Below are 26,338 nucleotides of genomic sequence, written 5' to 3'. Positions count from 1 at the left end.
TTTCTTAAAAAAAAGAAGAAGCAGCGATTACAAAAATTTCACAACTTAAAAGACATTAATCCCAACCACTGATTCTAAATATGAAACATGCCCCATGATATCAAATATTAATATGCATTTTTTTAAGAATTATAAATTTTTCAATCATTACAATATTGATTAAAACTAGTGAAAATTGGAAGTTAAGCACAAAAACTATTAAGATGCTAAAAATTTTTTTATGCAACCCAACATGTACATCATATTTATATAAAATAAGAAGTATGGAGTGTAATACTTACTAATATAGGATTCGTGAGGATCCAATTTACGAGCTGTGCAAACATAGGAATCCGGCTGGAATTAAAAAGCAATAAACAATATTGAAAAATCATATCAGAAATATGTCAATCTTATTCAAAATCAAAGATGGCAAGTTTTTACCATAATCATTAATCTGATAATTACTTCATTTCACAGTTGTTTTTTATTTTAATTTTATATCCATGGCTGAACAGCCGACCCAATTTTGAGTTTACGACTACCAATGTTCAACCTTGTAATTTTGAACCAATCCAGAAGATAAGGAAACTCATGTATCAGTACCACCAGAGGTATTGATTTGTTATGGGAACAAGGAGGACTTCACGACTTGACAGGTTCAACGTACATCTGTCACCATTTACAACATGGGGAGTCTTCGGCCGGCAGGGATCGTGCCCACGAACTCTTGGACATGGGCCTAGTGCCTTACCAACCAGGCTATCCCACCCTTCCTTCATTTTAGAAATGAGTCTTTAAATATTTACTATATTTTGAAAAATGCTTTATAAAGTTTCTTTTGCTTAAATGTTTAATTTTTTAAAAGTGGTCAGACATTTTAAAGTGGCCACTGTTAAGAAATGCTACAACTGGCCAACGGCCAGAAGCAAAATTTCCCAATTTTGCTCCATAGTATACAGATTTAAAAGTTCTATAAGTACTATAAAAAAAATATGAAATTAGCAATTTTTTAAAAAAAGTAAAACATTTTAAACTTTCTGAATAAATTTAAGCTGTTTTAATCTACAATCATCTCCTAAACTATCCTATCAATTGTTTTTAGTTCCTTCCATTTTGTCTGGAGGTTTTTTTCCAGCATTTTTAAAAAAATAAGTTTCTTCAGGGCAAAATGGCCAACCTGTTCAAAATACAGTCAATTATACCATTCAAAAGATTCAAGGCTGGAATTAAACCATTAAGTAACCTTATAAAATGTTTAGATTTAATAATTCAATTTGATGTTGACTAGTCAAGAACAATATAGCAGAAAGCAAACCCTAATGAATTCTTTGTAGATAGAGAGCCTCATGCAATATCTCGTCATGGAAATCTCGTCCTGCGACATCATGGAAATGATTCATAAGTTCAGAATTGTATGCATTTTCACTAGATGTATAGCTGATTTATAACATTTCTTAAGTTATTTATTATTTCTTTGTACGGTGCGGGTGTATAGTTAGAAATTTTTAGTTCAAACAAAGATACAAAAAGGAGCAAATGCGTGTAAAAAGGTTCACTACACCTATTTTAAAGAAACGACTCTTAAATGAAGATTATAAACAATAACTGACCAAGCAGTTGATGTGTACATGGAAATTATTTTTCAAAATCCAAGCAAAGATAAAAAATTTAGTTTCTTTCTTTAAAAAATAATAATATACTAATTGTTGAACAGTACTCACAACGGTGGGCCTGACATCTGGCATATTCAGATTCATACTATAGTGGCTATCAGCAGGAAATGGAGATGCCTCCATTCTCTGTGAAGCAGAAAAGGCAATGCATAGGATGAAGACAATTATTTGCTCCATGCTTCTATTTGAGCTATAAATAATTAAAATAATGTTTTTATAATAAAACAAGCTCTAAATAATGCATTCAGGGATAAGAGTAGTCAGAAAGTAATAAAGAGGAAATCCAAGAATTTTAAATATGCAATATTCAAAAGTTTGACAAAAAAAGTGAGATTTTTAAACCATGCGATTATAAATCCTGATGATTAATTTTAAAACTGTATGAATATGAATCACATTAATACGAATCACATGCATGATCTTAAAATCACGTGAGTAACTACTGCAATAAGTGAGATTTTAAAACCAAACCATTTAGTTAATTAATTAAGTCATTTAACGAACTTTCAAGCAGTGGTAAGAGAGATAGTAAAAAAAATCCCATAAGGGTACAAACTCGAAGTCAACCCCAAGCACACCTCCACATACATTTTTTTATTTATTTAATTAGAAAGTTTAAAATCTTTTTGGCGATAACAGTTGGAAAGAACAGGTACCGAAACGGAAATATACCCTTTATTTTTGCCGACTCTGGTAGCACGGGAATCCTCATTGAACAAGAAAATTGCCTAGTTTCTTAAGTTCACGTTAACTGTGCATGGAAAAACATTTAAGTAAAACATGTTGCAAATCTGTTTTCGAAAAAATGAGCATAACAATGATGTGAATTGTGTTACAATGTGGAAGTATCAAAAAAATAACTGACATTTGAAAAGACTAATTAATTAGCCATATGTGACAAATTTTTGACACTTTACGTTTGATATTTTCAAAAAACAATAGAAATTTTTTATAATAATGAAATTCAAAGACTATAGAAATACGATACTAATTCTTAATACGAAGCGGGTATTATTTACAAAAATTAATTTTTAAGCCTGTATAACGACGATAAAAATGTTGATATTCGTTCTAGTACTTACTGCAAAGAAGAGATTTATATTAAAGAAACAATTATATCGAAATCTCGTCTCCTAACCACATTCCGACCTTTAAATACCTTCGCTTTTTATATTTCTATTGCTAAACAGAAAACAAAAATTAGTCCTCGGAGCAGAAAACTGAAACGAGAACAAATTGCTAATGTTTACAGATTTCTATACTGCAGTTACAGTTAAGGTAAGCCATATTTTCAATAAATGATTAAATGGTAATGATTTAACAATTCGCGATTGGAACGAACTATAGGAGGCGTTGTTGTATGAGACTAATACCTGCGATTTCTATATGAACAGTCATTCAGTTACTCTAGAGACGTCGTTAATGTAGCACGCAGCATTGCAACGTTCCTTCTTTATTGTGGCTACTTAAATTTAAAAAAGAAAAATGCTTGATATTCTTTCTTATGCAAACGAAAACAAAATGGTATCTCTTTTTATTAGAGAAGGAATATCCAAAACACATCGGAAAAATATTTGTACATTAACAGAAAAAAATATGTATATTCTTATAAGAGTTAAAACCTAACGCCTGAGAAATAGTTGTACTAAATTTAATGATATAACATGAAAGGCCTATTTGAACTTTACATTCCATAGTTTTAAGAATCATATTACTTCAAAAATTAAAATGAACAAAAAGTATACATAAGCCTCATAATTTTATGAAATTTAATTTTGTAAACAAAGTTTTTTGACAGCAATTTTTATCAAAAAATTTCAAGTTTCAATAAAAATCATTATTTAAAAACTAGGAAACGTAAAATAAAGAATGCTGACGAAACAAAAACGAAAAATCAATTCTTTTTTGTCGCCATTTTTAGTGCTACGAAAATTCGTCTTTGGGATTTGCCAAAAACAAAACAAGATGCAATTTTATTTTTTCAGGAGGGAAATATTTTACCGAAAAAATGAAACTTTATCTTGGTAAACGTACGTTTTGGAAATGTTATTTCTTATTTATCAGAGTTCATATGGCGATATGATTGTTTTGAATCTATGCTAAACTCTATATCGGCTCATTTTCCACCGAAATCCGATTGACTATTTTGATTTTAAATAAAGTGTTTTATTTTAAGGAATTGTCGCAAAAATTTTAAGTGTAGATTGGCGGTACTTAAAAACCGCCAAATCTGTAGCGGCGGTGGCGTTAATACGTAAGTACCGAATTTTTATTCCATACTTCTCTGAATTATATTACTTCAAACATTGGAATATACAAGAAGTATACATAAACACATAATGTTATACCATTTTTTTTCTTTCAAAAAAAGTATTTTGAGAACAATTTTCATCAAAAAATTATAAACTAAGAAACGGAAAATAAAGAATTCTTAGGATAAAAAAACGATTTTAAGAATTCTTTACATTGAAATAAAAACTTTCATATTGTTTCTTTTTTTATTATTCTTATAGTTCTTAATCAGACGTAAAAAACCATTCTGTAGAGAACCATCATCAAATGAAAAAAAAATATTTACAAGCAAATTTTTTATTGTAAAAATCATTGCACTTACCTGATTTATAATTCCCGGAGAATTCCAAAATGATAAGATCCTTGTTTGAAAACTTTATTCTCAAATAATAGATACATACTTTATCCCTTCATTACTTTTAGATAACATACTACACAGCAAAATTTTATAATTGATATGAATTTGAATATGTAGCTAAAAACAGAACAGCTGAATTCTAGTTGAACTTATTCTTTCAAAACTAAAAAATACTTAACAAGAATACGATTAAAATTAATTAAGAATCAGCACAAATGGCACTATTTCAAGTAACTTGGATAATTTTTTATTGTTGTTTTCCGAATTATATGGATACAGAAATATATACTATTCCATAACGAAGAAGAATATGCTATAACTATTACAATTCTGTATGTTCTGAATTCATATTTATTCACTGGAATGATGAAAGCAATGTTGACTTCACTTTAATTCGTAATGAATTGAAGACAGAAGAAATGCATTTTACCTTAATACACACATCTGTAACAGTATACGAAATCGGAAGTCATCAGTTGCAAGTTTGTTGATAATAGAAATTAAAAATTATTGAGGAATTTTTCTTCAAATGTTTGGCGTGTTCTGTTCCTGAAAGATTTACTAATATTCTGGAGATTTTTTTCAAGTTCTTCGGCCTTTTCCTTAGGGAAATTTTGTTTCTTATTTGCTGCTAAAAAATGGCGTCTGATTCAGTCAATGATTTTGATGGAACTAAATGAAAACGTGATAAATTAATGTCTGATATTTACAGGCTCCCGCTAGACGGCGTACTCGAGCGTTGCGATCACGAATCCGCAAAAGCCCAGGGAAATCGTTTTTGTTGTACATTCACGCATATCATACTACATTACATTATTCGCACGTGCGAATATTTTGATACTACGTGTAAGGCGAGTATTAAAATGCGAGCACATTCTCGAATTACATGCTGTCTCATCTTCGGATTCGCGATTTTTTCGAATCAAGAGCAACTGATTGGTATGTGTTTCATAGGAAAACATCTTCGCCAATCAGCAAGGGCGCCGGCAGAATAATATAAAAGGGGTTGCAACCCTCTAACAAACTAACCCCCCCCCCTCCAAAAAAAATATTATGTTATTACATTTTGTTTTGTTATTACATATGAATGGGTGATCGTGTAAAGCTAAGGGTGGTGGCACTAGTGGTTAAATTGCTCTCGCAAGACTTCCGGGTTACTGCTTCCGATATATTTTTACTCCGCAGATTGAAAAAACGCGCCATCATATTATTGCATCATATCTTTTGCAGTATTTCACATGTACCGAGTTCTTTCTTTCAGCCTTTAAACTTCAGCATTATCATATTAATATTACAATCATTAGAATATTCTCTAATTAGGCTAACTTAAAAAGATATTTTTATAGATATTTTTGGCGACATTTTATTCAAATGTAGCCAAATAAGAAATAAAATACAAAACATGGCGAACCTTAAGAATTATTCACAATGGGATATTAACTTTCCAAATTTTTTTTTTGGCCTTACGACCTCTGAGAATCAATACATTTTTGAAAGCTCTTATGAATGGTACAATTATGTTTAGATTTGAACCCAAATTACAATTACAAAACTGCATAGAATATTAGGCTTGTTCACACATCACCTCGTAGTCATAACATAAGCGGAGGGACACACCGGAAATTTTCTAAATTTCTTCCGGTTTAAGGACGCTTGTTATTGTTTACATTAGGCCACCCATCCATAATAGAAATGATTTTTGTCTCTCATTTCGGAACATACCCCCTTTTGACAAGATTATTTTAAGTTAAACTTGCAACCATTTGTATAAAATGGAGAACGAAATAGCGAAAAGCTTTCTTGGTTAGCCTGATGGCAACGGAGCTAAGATCTTTCTTAATCAGCGTATATTTTATATCAAAACTGCGTTCTCAGTGGGCTGAAGTTGTCTAACATTTACGTATTAACTCACTCAGGGAGGCGTTTAACGATCCACTCTCTTGTTTAGCGTCTTTTTAAATAAAGAAAAACATGATTTCTGAATTTTTTTTTTTTAAGTTCAGGTGACGCTTTTTAAAAGAATTACAGTTTTTATTATAATTGAGATCAACTACAGCCAAGAGGAAAATTCCAAAAAATGAAAATGAGTCGTTATGGGCTGATGATTGTAAATTAGACTTTGGGATTCGAACTTACATTGATCAATCTAAAAACATGCTGACTTGTCGTGTATTTAGCCGTTCGAGGCTATGTTTACGAACTATCACGCCTACGCAATCGAATTGGGACTTTCCCTCTAAAAGTTTCAGTTTAGATTCCTCATCTGTTAGCGTTGCGTTAAGACGCATCTTTTGTATTCCAAATTCTAAATTTAACAATACTATTTTTAAATATAAAAGATGGGGTTATCCGATAAAATCTACCCGATTTAATTATATTCGAGACAGGGAAAAATGGCATATTATACACTCATTGTAAAATAACAAATGAGACAAGCACACAAGGGCTTAATAACAAAACAAAACTTTTAATAACAAAGAGTAAATAATTTTACATCCGCCGTTGGCGGTTTCCAGAAAAGTTATAGAATAATAATAATAATGGTAGTTGAAAATATTTTCCTGAGATGGCGCTAGCTGTATCGCAACATCCTCCCCCCCCGTTTTGAGAAGGCTGTGACCAACTCAAAACGAGGTTAAAAATCTTTTGGGCACTTTAATCGAACGTCCAAAGCGGGTAACTTGGGCAGAAGACTGTTCAGGTTTTACATCAGCAGGAACAGAAGGCAACATCTTATCAGCATTTTGGTCTTTCATATTCTGATTAACTGCTAAAGAAATGGGTATTTTGGCCCTTTTCTGTAAAAGGCAATTTAATTTGATAGCAGAAGGGAGTTCTAAAGAATAAATTCTTTGAATGGGCCTCAACATTTCTCCATTTTGAGCTTTCAGTCTTACAGTTCGAACTTTCCCATCTTTACCAGGGATAAGCTCTATCACCCTGGCTAATGGCCAATTCAAACGCTTCTTAAAGTCATCGCCAATGAGAACGACCTCACCAACCGAAATATCAATATTTTTGCCCTTTAAATTTTGTTTCAAAATTAACTGTCCCAAGTACTCCTTTCGGAAACGTTTTCTTAAGGATTCTATAAGCTGGACTCTATATCGAATTCGCTTGCGACAATGCTGAGCATCGACCATATCGATATCAATTACTTTAGTTTCTGAGTTATCTAAAAGAAACATAGCTGGTGTAAGAGGTTTTAAATCGGTTGAGTCTTCGGACAGATAGGTGAGCGGTCTAGAGTTCATAATTGACTCGATGTCGCATAATACCGTTTGCAACTCTTCATAGGTCAAAACAGCTCTTCCTAGCGTGCGTTTCAAAAGATCTTTAAGTGTCCGAATCAGGCGTTCCCAAAAACCTCCCCACCAGGCTGCTGACGGAGGGTTAAATTTCCAATTTATATGGTGTAACTCTGCCTCTCTCAAAACTTTATCCCAATCAATTTCATTCAAATCATTGTATGCCCCCTTGAAGTTAGTGCCATTATCTGAATACATTTTTCTGGGACGACCTCTTCTGGCGACAAAACGTCGAAAAGCCAAAAGAAATGAATCTGTACTTAAAGAGGTCACTAACTCTAAGTGTACAGCGCGGTATATTGCGCAAGTAAACAAAACAACCCATGTTTTGCTACCTTTCTTAATGTAGAGGGGTCCCGCAAGATCCACTCCTACAACCTCAAAAACATATGCATCCTTCACACGGTCCTCGGGAAGAGAAACAGGCTCGGTGAAATGAGCTTTAGCGGTATACCTTTTGCACTTTATACAGCTCTTTACAATATTGCGAATTGCTTTTCTACCTCTCACAATCCAAAATTTTTCGCGAATGATGCTCAACAATATTTGAGTACCAGCATGATAGTTAACACAATGATAATACTCGATTAATCTCTGTGTAAAAATACACTTTTCGGGCAAAATTATAGGAGATTTAAAATAAGGGGTGTCGATTCTTTCAGTTATGCGAGTTTTTACTCTGATCATACCCTCTGAATCTTTGTAAACATTATATACAGGTATTTCATTAGGAAAAGGAAAAAACTTTGATTGAACAATGTTGATTAAACTCTTCTCCGCTGATTCAGTTTCTGCTAGGATCAAGTTGCCTACAATTCTAGATTTCTTTTGAACGCGACAATTGTTAACGAAGCGCAATACCCAAGCAACAAGTCTGATTATTGATGGATAGCTAGAAAACTGTTTTGCGTACCAAGGTGTTTCCTCCTCAACCGAATTAAAATTACTAAGCACTACCTTTCTTCTCTCTAAATCTACTTCCTTTTCGCAAAAAATCTCATTGCAAGGCCAGTTACTCGAAGTTTCTAACAACCATGACGGTCCTCGCCACCACTGTAACCTTGCCAACTTTTTGGGAGAACATCCACGTGAAACGAGGTCAGCAGGATTAATATCTCCCGGGACATGCCGCCAATCATTAGGCGAAGTAATTTGCCTAATCTCTTTAACTCGATTAGAAACGAAAATGGACCACTCCCCCTGCTCTTTTATCCACCACAACGCAACCATTGAGTCGCACCAAAAATACGTTTTCATAGTAGGGATATCAAGAGCTAAACGAATGGAAAGGGCCATTCTTGCTCCGATACAACAAGACATAAGTTCGAGTTTAGGAATAGACATTTCTTTTACGGGTGCGACTCTAGCTTTAGCGCGTAATAATTGAATTTTAACATTACCAGAATTTTCAGTTTTCATAAATACACATGCACCGTATGAAGTTTTGCACGCATCCACAAATACATGTAATTCCGAAGAATCATTAATTTCGACATAATGAGGTATTTCGATGTGCTCAAAAAAGGATATTTCACCTATCCACGTAGAAAATTCTTTATTCATTTCTGGCGGTATTAAGGTATCCCAACTAAGCTTATCCTTCCACATCTTCTGCAATAATAATTTAGGCTGCAAAGTACTCGGACACAATGTACCTATAGGATCGAAAAACCGCTGCACATACGATAATACAGTTCTTTTTGTAAATGTTTCGTTACGATCTAAATCATTAGTAAAGTTGCATCGTAAAGTATCTCGATCCAAATTCCACTTAATACCCAGTAAGGAAGTATCACCAGAAGACTTGGATAAAAGAGGATTTGCTATATTACCTTCCCAACCTCGCAAATTAAAACAAGCTGTTTTCATTAATTTTTTAGTCTTAATAATAAAGTTTTCTAATTCTGTGACAGTGTTAACTCCCGTGACGCAATTGTCGACGTAAAAAGCATGTCGGAGCTTGGGAACAACATCGGAAAATTCATCGGAAGCGTTCTCCAGGAGATGACTTAAAGAAGCCATTAGTAAAAAGGGACTCGTGGTCACACCAAACACAACTCTACAGTGTCTATAAGCAATGGGATCACCTGTCTCAGATGGAAAGAAAAATCGTAAAAAATCTCGGTGCTGAGGGGATATGCTTAGCTGCAAAAAGGCTTTTTCTATATCAGAAGAAAGACCTATTGGAAATAATCTAAACCTGTCAATAATATCAGGAATCAATTCGATCAAATTTGGGCCTTTGACCAAACAGTCATTTAAAGATGGTTGATTGCACTGTTTGGCTGAGGCATCAAATACTGGACGCAATTTAAATGTCTCGCTAGATTGTTTGATGACAGGACGATGGGGCAAATAATGGCAAGGTTCATTAATTTCACTTTCAGGAACCTTTTCTATAATATTTATCTCCTGCCAGTTTTTAAAAACATTGATATAATCATTCAAATAACCATTTGCTAAAGAGCGTTTACACATATTCAAGTGACGCTTTAAAGTTAACTGTTTGTTATCAAGCAAAGTAGTTTCACTTTTAAATGGAAGTAAAAGTTCATATCTTCCATTCGGAAGAATAGTTAAGTTATCTTTATACTGCTCAATAGCTTCCGAAAACATTAGTCTCTGTTTAGAATTATCATATGGGTCTCTAATACCTATTACATCGAGATCCCAAAGCTTATTTACATTTAAAGTTACTGAATGCAATACACATACATTATCACATAGGATACAATTGGAATCAACAGATATTGATTTACCATTATTTATATCTGCATAAACATTATTTATTTTACCAGTAAGAGTATTACCAAGTTTTGTCTGAACAACCATTAAACCTGATTTTAATGCTATTGATTTACCAGTAAACAATTTAGAGGTAATGTCTGCTCCAAGAAGCAGATCTATTTCAGAATCATTAAAATTAACATCGTGAATATCTATGTTTCTTTGTTGCAATTCTTTTAGCGTAACAGAATCGTTAGCTCGAGGAACAAAACCACAAATTTTTTCTTCAGAGAGGACTTCTAGTTTAAAACAAAAAGTGTTTTCCAAATTATAAACTTTAATCATGAACCACTCATGGTCTTTAGGTTTGGTTTCGTTACCTCCAAATAAACCATGAATAAGTGTTTGTTTACCCTTGGGTTTCAAACACAATTTTTTAACAATTTTAGTACTCAAATATGAGCGCTGCGAGCCAGTATCTAAAATGGCTCGTATATTACACTCACTTTTCTTATTTTTAACTTTTACTATCAGAGTCATAAGAAAAACAGTTTTAAAATCATAAGCAGGGGCACTGCTATTGGCTAAAGATGACACTTCCTCAGTTTTAGGTTCATTGTTCTTCATTTCTCGATCAGGACACATCAAAATAAAATGATTTTTATTACAAATAATGCATCTAATCTTCATCCTACATGTACGAGCAGTATGTCCCAATTTAAGACAAGAGACGCAAGCTTTTTTGTTGTAAATGACCTTTCTCCTTTCTTCTAAACTTAGCTTTCGAGCAAAATAGCAATCTTGGGAAAGGTGCTTTTTCCCGCAAAAGAGACAGATAAAATTGATCTTACCTGTATTATCAGGCGTAGTGCTTACCAATGCAGCTGTGGTAGATAAATCCATTTTCTCTACAACAGGCTCTTTCTTCTTAGTAGAGGTTCCAAATCCAGCCCGAGCGAGGACGACAAGCTCCTCACCCTTCACCTCTTGCTGTAAAAAGTTCATTAATTTTTGCAAAGATCTTTCCCCTTGGTCAGAAGAACGACTTCTTTCGTACGCAATCAAAACAGTCTCCGGCAAAGAAGATTCTACTAGTGGCATTAGAAAATCTCCGTAATTGCTCTGTGTACGCCCTAGGCTTTCCAAGGCCCGTATCTTTCCTTCCAATTCATCGTACAATGCAGGTAAATCAGTTTTGGATCGACCAGATATAGCATTTTTCATTACAAGTGATAATAAGTCCCGGACATAAACTTGCACCAGTAAATCTGTCCGTCCGAAACGCTCTTTTAACTGTTCAATGGCTTTATCGTAGTTCTTAGCCGTTGCAGGGAAGCTGCCGACAACACGGGCCGCTTTTGACTGCGGCTCTAAAGACGACAACAAATACTGAAACTTATCCTCTTTCGACAAAGTTTCGTCGGAATGAATTTTTTCATATTGGCTCCAAAAGCCTAAGAAATCTTTTAATTCACCACTAAATTTACGTAGCTCAATCTGTGGGAGTTTATATTTTCTTTGAACTACATCTGTTTTACTTAAATGTTCAGTTAATATGGAACAAATTTCGTGATATTTGTCACGATATTCCTCCGCTTTTTCGAAGTCCGACTCATATTCTGTGTCGGCATTTTCCAAGAGAAGAATACAATTAGAAACTTCCTCTTGGCAGTTTGCCAACCGCTCAAATTTGTCCTTCAATTGTAGCTCGTAAATCGAAAGCGTTTTTATATTACTTTCCTTAGTATCCAATTCAGCAACATTGAGCACGTCTTCAATATTTTTCACACATAGCGAAAAAGAAGTTCTTAGTCCTTTTCTTTTCGCTTTTAATTGAATTAGTTCCATATTAGCACAGTTCAGAAAAATTCACTCTCGAAATTAATATATCAAATATCGGGTCCCTGTTCGGGCGCCAGTTATTTAACAATACTATTTTTAAATATAAAAGATGGGGTTATCCGATAAAATCTACCCGATTTAATTATATTCGAGACAGGGAAAAATGGCATATTATACACTCATTGTAAAATAACAAATGAGACAAGCACACAAGGGCTTAATAACAAAACAAAACTTTTAATAACAAAGAGTAAATAATTTTACATCCGCCGTTGGCGGTTTCCAGAAAAGTTATAGAATAATAATAATAATGGTAGTTGAAAATATTTTCCTGAGATGGCGCTAGCTGTATCGCAACACTAAATGTTGTAATTAATTAATAAATAGTGCTTGTTAAATATAAGAGTGTTATTTCCTAAAACCCCACGCTATGGGACAGCACACTGGCGACGAGTTGGTGAATTTTATTTTTCAATAATATAAAATATCATCGTTTGAAAAAGTTACGTTTCAAAACGAAACTAATTTGGATTAAGGTTTCAAGTACCTGAAGATAGGTAAAATTTTTGCTCTTGAAGACTGCTCCAGGTAGGACAATTTATTTCTTTTTCCAAATGGAAGGCCTCATCTCTCAATTAGTTGAACAAAATAAATTGTTAATGTCGGCGCTGCAGCCGAAAGATGAAACCAGAAACAAAAGTAACGTTACTGGTGTAAATTTCGAGAAATTCGATGATTCCCAAGAAACATTTGAATCTTTTTTGGAGCGGTTTGAGGCTTTTTTGGACATCCAAAATGTTCCAAATGTAAAACGAGCGAAAACATTAATTTCCAGCTTATCAGCAAAATTGTATAATTTGTTAAAAAATTTGTTGGCTCCCAACAATCCAGCTGAAGCTGATTTTGAAACCTTAAAAAACAATCTTAAAGATCATCTTCACCCGAAACCATTAATTATTCCTAGCAGACATATTTTCCTTAATCGTAAACAACACGAGTGAGAAAGTATTAATGCTTATTTAGCAGAACTTCGTTCATTGGCAATGCCATGCAATTATAAACAAGAACTGCTGAACACTATGCTGCGGGACGTTTTTGTGAGCGTTCTCCGTGATCGTGCCACATTAGACAGACTTTTTGAAGAAGATGATATAGATCTCGAGCTCACTGTAAAAATTGCTTTGGCCATGGAAAAGGCTAGTAAGAGCACCCAAGAAATAATTGGGAAGGCAACAGAAATTAAAGAATTTAAGGCTAACAGGAAAAAAGAACCGAAACAATTTTGGTCTAACAAAACGAAAGAAAAAAATAACTTTGCATGTTATCGGTGTAAGGGATCTAATCATTCCTCAAGGGAATGTAAATACAAGTCTGCAACATGCGGCTACTGCCATAAAGTTGGACATCTAACAAAAGCGTGTTTTTCTGCCTCAGCAAAACAATATAAACATGTTAACCAGAAACAAATTGACACTGAACCCGGATGTTCATGTGAAAATACTATATCCGTACCGTTACACGCATTAAATGACAAAACATTTAGCGAGGAATTACCTAAAAGACCACCAATAATGATTAAAGTAAATATAGAAAATTCTCCAGTTCAAATGGAAGTCGACACTGGAGGAACAGTATCGGTTATGAGCATTAATAGGTTTCGAAAAATCTCTAATAAAAAGATAAAACCAACTAAACTGATTTTCAAAACCTACAAGGGAGATGAGGTTGTACCGCTTGGATATGTTTCTGTTAAAGTTGATTATAATAATATATCATATAACTTAAATTTATATCTAGTTAAAGAGAATTTAGATACTATTTTTTTTTTGGCGTGCTGTTGAGGCAGCCAAGGCCTGCAAAGGGCTGTTGCGCTCCTGAAGAAGAAGATACTATTTTTGGCAGAGAATGTCTTTATGAAATGCCATTAAATTGGAATACCATTAAAACAATTAATACTGTAAATACTAAAGTTAATTTCGATTTGTCTAAACTTTTAAAAGACTTTAAACATCTCTTTACTGATGAATTAGGGGAAATTAAAAATTATGAATGTAAACTTGAGTTAAGGGAAGATACCAAACCCATTTTTGCCGACCCCGGCAAGTTCCCTTCGCGCTAAAACAGAGAGTCAATCAGGAAATCGAAAGACTCGAAAGGGAAGGATTAATCGAAAAAATAAACATATCCGATTGGGCCTCGCCCATAGTTCCGATTGTCAAACACAACGGATCGATTAGGTTATGTGCTGATTACTCAGTAACGATAAATAAACACTTAAAGGTACAAAAACACCCTCTTCCTCGAACTGAAGATATTTTTGCCTCACTCAGTGATGGCAGGGTATTTTCTAAAGTTGATTTTAGCCAAGCTTATTTGCAAATGAAGGTTGAAAAGGAAAGTCAGAAACTCTTAACCATTAATACAGAAAAAGGTCTTTATACTCCAAAAAGATTAATGTACGGAATTAATGCGGCTCCGGTCATTTGGCAAAAATACATCGAAAGTGTATTCCAAGGTCTCGAAGGAGTTGAAGTATTTTTTGATGACGCACGCATAGCAGCTCCCGATAACGAAACTCATTATTTCAGACTACGAAAATTTTTTGAAAGATGTCAAGAACATGGTCTGAAAATCAATAAGGATAAAAGTAAATTCTTTCAAAGTGAAATTGAGTTTTTAGGATATAGGATAAGTTCTAAAGGACTTTCAAAAACAGAGAAAATAGCTGCAATTAAAAATGCTAAGGCACCACGGAATGTTCAAGACGTTCAGTCATTTTATGGGTCTCGTGAATTTTTATTCAAGGCTTTCTAAGGACTTAGCAACTTTGGCCTATCCTTTATACAACTTAACCAAGAAAACCGTTACTTGGAAATGGGATCGCACTTGTCAGGAAGCTTTCGAAAATGTGAAAAACGAAATTTGCTCTGACAAAATACTAACTCATTATGACCCAAATCTTTCTATCTTGCTATCTTCTGATGCTTCACCTGTAGGATTGGGAGCAGTACTTTCCCATAAATTCCCATATGGTTCAGAACGACCCATAGCATTTGCCTCCAGAACTCTATCTCCAACGGAGCAACGTTACTCTCAAATTGACAAAGAAGCTTTGGCAATTGTTTGGAGTGTTAAAAAGTTTTACCTCTACTTAAAGGGAAACAGGTTCACTTTGATTACTGACCACAAGCCCCTGGTTTCCATCTTTTCATGTAAAAAGGGTCTCCCAGTTCTTTCTGCGACAAGTTTTTTGCATTATTCTCTTGCTCTGCAAGCTTATAATTTTGATATCGTTTATAGCAATACAAAGGATCACGGCAATGCTGACTGCTTATCACGTTTACTATTGAAATCTGAAGAACTGGAATTAAAAGATGATATTGCAGTATACCAAATTTCCCAAATTGAAACCTTACCCGTTACTGCCAAAGATTTAGCAAAAGCCACGCAGTTCGATGAACACTTGGGAAAACTTTTAAAAATATTACAATATGGAGGTCAATTAGAGGGGAAGGAAAAATATACCTTACAGGATGGGTGTATTATGTATGGGCAACGAGTGTGTGTTCCAGACTGCTATAAAGCAAAAATATTAGACGAGTTGCATCATGGGCATCTTGGTGTAGTAAAAATGAAAGCAATGCTAGGTTCAAGACGGACCCAGTAAAAGCAAAAGTTCATCATTGGGAATATTCCAGTGCACCATGGGAAAGAGTGCACATTGATTTCGCAGGACCTATATTTGAACGGATGTTTCTACTTATTGTTGACGCCCATTCAAAATGGCTTGAAGTTTACCCCATGAAGACAGCCAACTCATTCAAGACAATTGAATGCCTCCGAGATTGCTTTTCACGTTTTGGACTACCTGTAGTGTTAGTTTCCGACAACGGCACACAGTTTACTTCTCAAGAGTTCCAAACATTTATACGAAGCAATGGCATTAAGCATAAGACATGCGCCCCTTTCAAACCATCCAGCAATGGACAAGCAGAGCGCTACGTGCATACATTAAAACAATCTCTCCGTGCCATGCAGAACTTTGAAGGAAATATCCAGCAAAAGGTTAGCACCTTCCTCATGCAATATCGCAAGGCTCCTAATATGACAGCTATGATTAGTCCGGCTATGCTTTTCCCTAAGTGAGACATTAGGACTAGAATAGATCTTGTTCTCCTTGACTTGGTCGGAGGAGTCAATGAGAAGATCAGGAAAAGCACGTATGCTTTCCAAGATCGTATTTTTCACGAAGGTGATAAGGTGGCTGTTCGAGACTATCGCTCACCCAACGCAAGGTGGAAATTTGGAACTGTTATGAGCAAAGATGGAGCTCTTCATTACACAGTTAATGTGCAAGGTACATTGTATAGACGCCACGTAGACCAAATGCGACTAACAGGAGACCAGATCTTGGATAAGACTATTCACGTTCCACGAGTTAGTTTCAGCAGTGAGACCGCACACATCGGCACTACTGATAATTCTCCTGAATCCACTGATCCTGGGGGAGCAGTGGCGTACCTAGGGGGGGCGGTGGGTGCGGTCCGCACCGGGCGGCACTTACCTTGGGGCGGCATTTTTTATATTTACTTATAGTTGTAAAAAGCAACTTATTCATTTCATATTTATTTTCTTTCTTGAATAATGAATGATTATTATGATTATTATAAGTTTAATATTTGGTTTATATAAATTATGATTAACTATATGATTTCGAATATCATTCCTCGGTGTATATAAATGCATTTTAGTGTAAATTTTGAATTCTAATTCAAGAACAAGATAATAATTTTATTTTATTGTATTCATTAAAATTCGTTGAATTCGTAAAAGGATCTTTACGATTTTGTTCGGCAATTTTTCCTAACTAAAATTTTTTGATATCAGTTTATAAATGTCATTTCTTTTGAAAAGTTTATATGATTACTTTGAAGTGATATATCAATATTTTTTTAAATCATCGATTTTTCTTTTGAAAAGCAGGGCCGGCGGTCTAGGCGGGAAGGCGGAAGACCTAGCAGACCGCCGGTCTGCTAGGTCTGCAAAGCATTAGGGCGCCGGCATAAGAACTATCTTTTTCAAACAACAAAATCTAAACGTGACAAAATAAAAATACTGACGAAGTTACAATTTCAGGAATCGCAAATAGATAAATATACTCAGTCCGTTTTGAAGAATTGTATTTGGAATGATAAATTGCTTATAAACCATTTTGTTCATTCGCGATTCAATCTTTTAACAGTGAAGAGTGAAACAAATTATTAGGGTGCCAGTGCATTTGGAGAGTTTATTATAGGTAAGTTTATTACATTACGTATTATAGATATAGATGTTATTCTAAATGCTATTCAGAGTAGTAAAATGACTTTGCCGTTTTCTATACATAATATACTATTTATTTCGACAAGTTATATTTTAATTATATATCCCTAGGATGAAACGAGTAAAAGAAAGTGGTGCGTCATTTAGAAAGAAAAGGAAGAGAAGGGAGGAAATACAGACTAAAAATACTGGAGCACTACTCAAATATATCTCCCATAAGTCAACTTCTAGTTCTTTTAGTATTGTTGCCTCAAATACGGGCGAAGAAGCAGCCCTCGAAGGCGAAAAAACATTTTCCAATGTTGTTCAAGAGGAAAGACCTGCTTCACACACTGGCGAAGAAGTAGAAAGTTCATCAAGTTCTGATGAAGAATCTGCTGCACAAATTATTCCGTCTATTTCTATGAAAGATATTGGATTATGGCCTAACAAAATTGACGACAATACAAGAGTATTTCTGGTACGTCAAGGTCCCTTTGCAATTCAAAATTTGGACGCCGACTTCAGCGAAGGAGTAAAACGTCCTAATAATACAATCAAAGCCAAAGGTGAAACAAGAAAACTGAGTCAGGACTGGTTTTTTCAAATTTTGCCTAATGACGAAAAGCTCTTAAGATCGTGGATGGTATATTCACCATCGAAGAAAAGTATTTATTATTTCTGCTGCAAACTGTTTGATAATCTATGTCAAGCAGGTTTTAATACGGAAAATGGTTTTAACAAATGGTGGAAACTTAATCCCAAAATTAGTCAACATGAGGTGAGTCCACTGCACATTCCATCATATTCCAAATGGAAGGAATTAGAAAAAAGACTTGGACGTGGCGCAACTATTGACAAATTACAACAACAGAATATTGATAAAGAAATAAAAAAAATGGAAGGAAATTCTAACAAGAATACTTGATATAATTAGATTCTTAGCAAAACAAAATTTGGCGTTTCGAGAACATCGTGAAAGTGTTCATCAGGAAAACATCGATTCAATGGAAAATAGAGGAAATTTTCTTGAGCTTGTTGACTTATTGGCTAAGTACGACCCAGTATTACGAGAACACGTAGTAAAAATTAAGATGGGTAATAAATATAGTATCTCTTATTTGTCGCCGAAGATCCAGAACGAATTTATAGAGCTATTGGGAGGCGCAGTCAGAAAAACAATTATGGATCAAATAAAGCAGGCTAAATACTTTTGTATTATATTTGACAGCACTCCTGACATTTCACACAAAGATCAAACCAGTCAAATTATTAGATATGTAGTTATTGATGGTAGCGAAGTTAAAGTTGTAGAATCGTTTATTGACTTTGTAGAAACTAAAGGAAAAACTGCTGGTGAAATCACAGATATGATTTTAAAGAAATTAGAAAATGACGGTTTAGATATAAAAAATTGCAGAGGACAGGCTTACGATAATGCTGCCGTCATGGCAGGAAAGCACAGCGGTGTTCAAACTCGTATTAAAGAAATAAATCCAAATGCAGAATTTGTAGCATGTACAAATCATTCTTTAAACCTGGCATGTTTACACGCAGCTTCTACAGCTATCAATTCCATCACATTTTTTGGAACTATCGAACAGTTGTTTTCGTTGTTTTCTTCTTCTACTCATAGATGGAATGTTTTACTTTCTGTCACTGGTCAAGGTGTTAAACGCAGTGTAGAAACTCGCTGGAGCGCTAGAGCTGCCGCGGTAACTATAGTAAAAAAACATTTTTTTTACATTTTAAGCGCTTTGGAAAAATTGACAACTGAAGAAGAAAATAGTAAAACGAGATCAGATGCTGGAGTATTACTCAATTCTATGCAATCTTTTTCTTTTCTATGTTACCTTCATTTATGGGAACCCGTCCTTTTGGAAATTAATGACGCTCAAAAATACCTGCAAATAAAAGGGTTAAATGTCCACCAATGCCATATAAAACTAAATTCTTTGCAAACACATTTCATTGAACAAAGAGATACGCTAGTACAAAACGCTGTTATAGCAGCCAAAATAATTTGTGAAGAGTTGGAGATATCGACTGAGCGTCGATTTAGAAGGAGAAAAAATTTGAGTGAGGAAAATTCGCGAGACGTGGGGCTATCCTTAGAAGAAGAAGTACGAAGAGAAATGTTTTCATCTATGGACAGAATTATAAAGGAAATAAAAGAACGCTTCGATCAGTTGCATGGCCTTGTAAGAAAATATTCGTGTATAATACCGTGCAACCTACTAAATGAAGAATTTGAATGTCAAATAAATGACTTGATTGACATTGATAAAGAACAGTTCCATATTGAAAGAAAAAGGATTCAGATTTTTATGGCTGTACCTACACTAAAAGAAGAGGCAAAACATTAGAAAAACGGGGAGAAGGGCCCTCTTGATCTGCTAAAATTTATTCAGCAGTATAGGTTGGAAAATTCTGTTCCCAACATTGTAATTTTGTTAAGAATTTTTTTAACAATTTCAATCAGTGTCGCTAGTTGCGAAAGAAGTTTCTCAAAATTGAAGTTGATAAAAAATTATTTTCGTTCTACAATGAGTCAATTAAGACTACAAAATCTTGCAATATTGTCAATAGAACAAGAAATTACAAATAATATAAATTTTGAGAGCATTATACACGATTTTTCTAGTATGAAAGCTAGAAGAGTAGATATTATATAAATATGTTTACGAGTGCATACAAATATGTCTGAAAAAATTTACTCTGTGTATTAATTAATATTGATTAAATAACTTAATAATTTATTTATGTGTATTAATTTATAAAAACCACTATTTGATTGACTTATAATAGAAAGGGCGGCAAACTGGAGATCACCCCGGGCGGCAAAAGTTCTAGGTACGCCACTGTGGGGGAGATATCCAAAAACACTCTGGATCTGTCAAATCAACACCGGAAACTCGCCAACCATCTCCAACTAAGAAACCGAGCTCAGCTGTTTTGCCGAGAAGTACTCCATCTTCAACTTCTCAACAAACTCCATTTCAGCCGAGGCGATCACAAAGGATTAGACGGCCCCCTAAGAGACTTGACCTTTAAATCTCCATTTTAAAGGGGGAGGAGATGTCGTGTATTTAGCTATTTGAGGCTATGTTTACGAACTATCACGCCTACGCAATCGAATTGGGACTTTCCCTCTAAAAGTTTCAGTTTAGATTCCTCATCTGTTAGCGTTGCGTTAAGACGCATCTTTTGTATTCCAAATTCTAAATGTTGTAATTAATTAATAAATAGTGCTTGTTAAATATAAGAGTGTTATTTCCTAAAACCCCACGCTAATGGGACAGCACATGACTATAGTAAAAAAAAATCCATTTTGTTTAGCAAATTTGTAGGGCAACATTCTGGTTTTAACGCGCATAAGAATGTTTGGCCCCAGCATTATAAATGTACGCGCACACTTTAAATACTGCCGATAAATTCGCCGTTATTTTAAATTTAAAAACATTAATTTAAAGACAAAAAGTTGAATACAGACTTAGATTCCTGAAACACTGATTCAAAGTATCTGTCTTTGGAGCTCCCACTCTTTGTATTATAAAACCAAGTGAGAGGTTCTCATGGATCATTGGAATCCTTCATTCTCTGAGATCTTGCTAAATTAATTAACTTTGGATAGTTTAATAAGACAAAAATTGAAGCTTTTTCTAATAAATCCTCGATATATATATTTAAAAAAGTCATTTAATCTTCATTTAATTTATAACTCATCCACCGAAAATAAATTACATCTGAACAAATTGATATTATTAGCATGAATAATAATTTATAAAGTAAAATGTTTTTCTCGCCGTCCTAACAATGCTCTACAAAAATAAATAACTAGCAATATATTATCTTTAGATGCTAAATGTATAATAAAAAGCTGCATCGCAAAACATATTTTCATACCATTAATTCCTCGTCACTTTAATTTAGTGTATTATTATTATAAAAACAGTTGAATTTAAATTAGAATTATGAAATATTGTTATTGAAAAATATTCTTTAACCAGACAATTAAGTTTAATATAATTTATTTAAATAACCGTAAGAGTTTTCGCCCCTAAAACTATCTCACAAAATGTATAAATTAAAAGAAAAATAATAACTTCGAAAATTTTGGTATCCTTTGAAATAATCGATAAATAAAAAATATGTATAATTCAACCAGAAAAACAAATAGGAAAAGAGACTGATCAAATGATTTTGGCACCCCCTTATTCGAACTTCATTAAAAAATTAATTCAAATTATTAATTAACTTATTAATTAAAATTTAAATGAAGACTAATTATAGGTCAAAAGAAGCAATTAATATTTGAATAAATTAAGTATAATCTTAATAAATGATTTTTTTTTATATAAATTCTATGAAAAATTTTAAACATTTTAAAGAAAAAAAAAATCTAAAGATTTTTTCTTTTTAAATTTTTTTTTTTTTGGTGTTTTTAATCCCCCAAACAAAAGTGCACAGGTCGTCGGGCTACCGAAGCGGGGGTGCCATCCCCTCCGCAGAGGATCAAAATTCTGATGACATGTCTTCGGATCATCCTCCGGGATGTTTCCTAGACCATCGCCAATAGCCCATTGTGCTGCTCTAGTGCGACGTAAATTAACAACAACAGCAACAACATAATCCACCAAACAATAACAATCCATCACCGATTCCAGATATAGGTTGGATAGCATAGAAAGCTAAATTGCCGATGAATTAGTTTCTGTAAAGTGGCGCTGCTGTCAACGTCGGCAAGATAGCTCAGAGCTTGGCGAACAAAAAACAAGGGGCGCGCTCAAATGATCAGAAAGTCGGGTCCACAATCGTGGTTGCCGGGAGAAAAGTGTTGCACCAAGCAGACTCCTCAATTCTGCTTTTAACATGTAAAGTCTATGGCGGGCTTGTCATACTTTGAATCGATTTTTCTTGTTCAAGAATCGGAGTGATCAATTAAAAAAAATACTAATAATTTTTTCAATCTTTCCTATCCACGAAAATGTAGGTTAATTTTTTTAATCTTTATTACTTTTTGTAATATTGCCTTTGAAACACAAGTCACTTTCTACCTTTGAGTAAGGGAGGAAGGCAACTTCCACCCCCAAGTTCACTAATCTTCTCGGTGGGAGGTCTTGCTCCCTTTTGAAAATCTTTTTCTCTCTCTGTCCTTCTGAAGAACTGATATGGGAAACGCTTTAAAAACCGATAGCTTTCTTTTTAGTTATAAGCTTGTAATTTATTATGAAAATTATATTTGCTGATAATTCGTTCATTCTATATACATTTTATTTATTTAGTAGTAATAATTTTCTTGTTTTTATTCATTTTGAGAATGGAATTTGTTTTTTAAATACATGATTCCCCTTTTTTTAAACTTTGTTTCTTGTTTTTTAGAGATGTTTCAGAATTAAAAAAATTAGCTGCTGAATAAAGTGAGATTAATTAAAATCGAATAAATGACGTAAAGATCTTCCAATATACTATAAAGCATCACAAAACTGCAGTTTTCCTTTTTTTAAAAAAAAAATATATCGTACACTCATTTGTAGGTTTAAAAAAACATTTACATTAAAAAAATTTAAAAGGTTCCAATTTTTTCATTCCGTAAATAGTTTTAATTACTCCAATAGCTGGGATAGTATGTTTTTCCACTGTAAGGAAAAAAAAATAGCTAGTACACAAGACCACGCATCATCCAAACATGAACAAGCACTTAACCCTGTTTTTAGGGCTTTAATGTAAATACACAAGAACACTAAAGTATTATGAAATTTTCATTTTAATCAGCAAATGAAGAAAAATATGAAAATACACGCATGTATTGTAAAATTTTTTTTTAAAAAAAGGAAGTAAAAGAACATTAGTGGTCATAATTAATATTCACGAGAGAAAAATACAAACGGTATCAAAATATAATGAATCGATGCTTAGGAACGCAACACTGAAAATATTGAAACCAGTTTGATTGCCAGATGAAATAGAAGGAATGAGAAATGTGATTATTATAAACACCACGAAACTTCATCACGATAAATAAAAAAATAAAAATAAGCTGTAATACTTAGAGTTAAGCTACTCTTTGTTACTTCAGACAGTCAAACTGGTTTTGATGTTTTCAGACCTGATTCCTTAGTTGATTCCCTGATCTGTAGTTCCTAATTAATACACTTTTTAAAACTTTTTTTCGCAATATTCTAAAAATATATATTAAGAGTAGTAATTATGCAATATCTTATGTATTTAATAACGAGAAATTTTTCGAATTCATATTAAAAGTGTATAATGTAATTTTTATTCATAACTTTTTGCTAGAACAAAGTATGTAATCAATGTGTTATTTTAATTTCTCTTCCCTGACCCTCTTTTGCCATTCATGGAGAAGAGTTTTAGTAGAAATTTCTATTCTGCAAACTTTAATTAGTGTAATTTTAGTTAATTAAAATATAAGAAAACTAACCGTCATTAGCATTACATAAAGAGGAAAAACACGAAAACCTCCCAGGGTTAGCCAGCATGCCATCTATATGAATATATCTCCTAGATAACCATAATTTTCTGTATTTTTGTATTTGATAAAATTTTGTAAAGTAAACTTGTCTCAATCTGTTGTTATGTTGTAAGTTTTAATCAAAACCAATAAATGCCTTTTCTTTCAAAAATTTCGTTATCGTACTTTTTATAAATTAATTTCGATTATTCTGATAAATCTTTATATTAATTACAGTGAGCAGTCTCACAAATCTATGTACTAAAATGTAAAATAACATAGAATTGTTTTATTTTGTTGTTTTTAATGATCCATCGAAATGATCTATTAGAAAAATAAATTTAAACTGTCACTTCAGCTTATTAGTCGAAAATGTTATAATTTATTTTTACGACAGAAATAATGGTATTTTTTTATGAATCCTCAAAACTGAAATGAAAGAGATACATCAATTTTCTTATAATATTACTTCCACGTTTAGAAAATTATAAAGCTTATCAAAGATAGTTTTTAAGGAATTTCTTAGAAATAAGTTATACTTTTGTAAGTTATTTATTTGTCCTTTTATTTACGACATTTACAAATAAAATGCGTTCATTACCCACTTTTACCATTATTCTTTGTTATTAGGGTTATAATAATTTAATTAAAAATTAAGTTCCTTTATTATATAAAGTAATCACAAGATATTACTTGATAAAAATTATTTGATAAAATATAAATACCTTTTAACAAGCAAAAGCTGATAAATAAAATATTCGCTTTTTAATAAGTTATATTTTCCTTTTTTCCTTTAAAATAAACTTCATATAAAACTGCGCTCTCAAAATAAGCAGTTTAATAAATTTATACTAAATAACTGCTTTAAATCAATAAGGAATTTCTTTTGTATTATTGTTAAATAATATCTCTGCCGATAAGTTTTTAAAGTAACTAGAACTGAGAAGAAATAATGTAAGTAAAAATGATGAATATGAGTTTGTGGGTGAAGTTTTAAATGTATCCGAGCTAAATTATTTGAATAAGTTAAGTGGTATAATCGGAAACTAGATCTGTCTTAATATGATTTAAAATTTTGTGATAATTAAATCGAATAATTTTCAATTTTGATGTTTCAATTTGTTCGTGACAAATAACCCCGGTGTTTATTTTTTAAGATCGAATCATAATTCCAGTTCGGAGTTATTTATACAATAATAATTGTAGTTAGCAAAAGTAATAATTAAAATGAAGTGAGTTTTTAGTGAAGGTTAATTTAGTTCATTCAAATTGCGAAATTCAAATATTTAAGTCTAAATCAAATTTACATAGTAAGCAACCATCTTTGCTTAAACAATGGATTAAATGTTAACATAGTTTTTTAAAGTGGTAGAATTTAATTAGTTTCAAAACGGTGTAACAATCTTTTAAAAAAATTAATTAAAATTAAAAAAAGATTGTGAAAAATATTTGTATTTGAATTGTAATTGAAAGAAGAAAATTAAATACGTAATAAAAAAATAAAATCTTGAACTCAAGGTTTTACTTTAACATAAAAAGTTTTAAAAATTAGCAAATCAATTTTAAAAAAATTAACAAACTTTATTTGATCTATAGAGAAAATATAAATTTATTTTTAATGTAGTTACTTTATATGAATTACTTTCATATGACTACATAGTAAAATTTTATAAATTTAAATACTCTGGTTATTATTAGTTCTCTAAATAATCAAATCAAAATAATAAACAATTCAAGATATAATTAGAAAAAGTGCATGTTAAATAAAATGATAAAACTATTTTGAAAATAAATAAAGTCGTTTTAGAGTTAAAAAAAATATTTTTTAAGTTTTTCTTAGAAAGAGAAAAAGCATAATATAAGATGGAGAGTGAGTTTCTTCTGATATCTTTTGAAAGCTAGTTGACCCCCGCAGGTTGCAATCCCCCTTCTGTGACAGTGGTTAGTCGATTAGTTTCAGGTTACTTAACACACGCACCCCCACAAAAAATGTAGGGGAGACAGTGGAACGGGTTTTGGAGGTGCAATAAATTTCGTCCCTTTTCGAACCTATCCTTACTGAAGGTTAAAATTGAAATGAAAAGGCATCCTTAGGTATTGGCGATCGCAACACTCGAATACGCCATCTGGGGAGAGACCGGTTTCATGCCTTTAGCCCTTCTCCCTTCCCTCTCCTCCTCTTTTCAGTTGTATAGGAATGTTCTACGATATTTTCCTTTTTCTTAATATTTTTCCTTTTTATTTCATAAAAATATTTTTTAAAATTCCCGTGATGCTTTTCTTTAGAACTATGTTTAATGTAGTTTTCAGTTCCGTATAGTTTTCCAACTTAAAAGGTTTTAATCTATATGAAAATCAAGAGAGAAACTAACGTACTTCC

At 32.9% G+C, this 26,338-nt stretch overlaps 3 protein-coding genes across 4 annotated transcripts in view; 1 reads left to right on the top strand and 2 right to left on the bottom strand.

Moving 5' to 3' along the window:
- Nucleotides 1-26,338, bottom strand: part of LOC107454309 (peptidyl-glycine alpha-amidating monooxygenase B) — an 84,915-nt gene that overhangs the window by 35,987 nt on the left and 22,590 nt on the right. The window contains exons 2-4 of the mRNA XM_087160660.1: nucleotides 2,738-2,996; nucleotides 1,704-1,845; nucleotides 282-336 (exon numbers count right to left, since the gene is read on the bottom strand). Of these exons, the coding sequence (XP_087016786.1) occupies nucleotides 282-336; nucleotides 1,704-1,832 (184 nt within the window). The 5' untranslated portion in view covers nucleotides 1,833-1,845; nucleotides 2,738-2,996. The remainder of the gene's footprint in view (nucleotides 1-281; nucleotides 337-1,703; nucleotides 1,846-2,737; nucleotides 2,997-26,338) is intronic.
- Nucleotides 6,930-12,188, bottom strand: LOC147810681 (uncharacterized). The gene has a single exon (XM_087160470.1). It carries the CDS (start codon nucleotides 12,186-12,188, stop codon nucleotides 6,930-6,932), a length of 5,259 nt encoding a protein of 1,752 aa, XP_087016596.1.
- On the top strand, nucleotides 17,289-23,109 carry LOC122271071 (zinc finger MYM-type protein 5-like). Of its 2 annotated transcripts, none has more exons than XM_087160654.1 (2): nucleotides 17,289-17,478; nucleotides 17,616-23,109. In XM_087160654.1, exon 2 carries the CDS (start codon nucleotides 18,491-18,493, stop codon nucleotides 19,847-19,849), a length of 1,359 nt encoding a protein of 452 aa, XP_087016780.1. In that variant the 5' UTR covers nucleotides 17,289-17,478; nucleotides 17,616-18,490; the 3' UTR covers nucleotides 19,850-23,109. Both variants share the same exon structure in this region, with proteins under 2 accessions (XP_087016780.1, XP_071042730.2).

This window comes from Parasteatoda tepidariorum, chromosome 4 (assembly GCF_982258835.1).
Source record: "Parasteatoda tepidariorum strain Cologne lab strain chromosome 4, Ptep-v5.0, whole genome shotgun sequence".
NCBI classification, from domain to species: domain Eukaryota; kingdom Metazoa; phylum Arthropoda; class Arachnida; order Araneae; family Theridiidae; genus Parasteatoda; species Parasteatoda tepidariorum.
The sequence above is the reverse complement of the archived record's forward strand: the minus strand, read 5'-3'. Positions and strand labels throughout refer to the sequence as shown.

Bases quoted from the DNA above. Each gene is read 5' to 3' on its own strand.
- LOC147810681 (XM_087160470.1), bottom strand. From the start codon at position 12,188: ATGGAACTAATTCAATTAAAAGCGAAAAGAAAAGGACTAAGAACTTCT.
- LOC122271071 (XM_087160654.1), top strand. From the start codon at position 18,491: ATGGAAAATAGAGGAAATTTTCTTGAGCTTGTTGACTTATTGGCTAAG.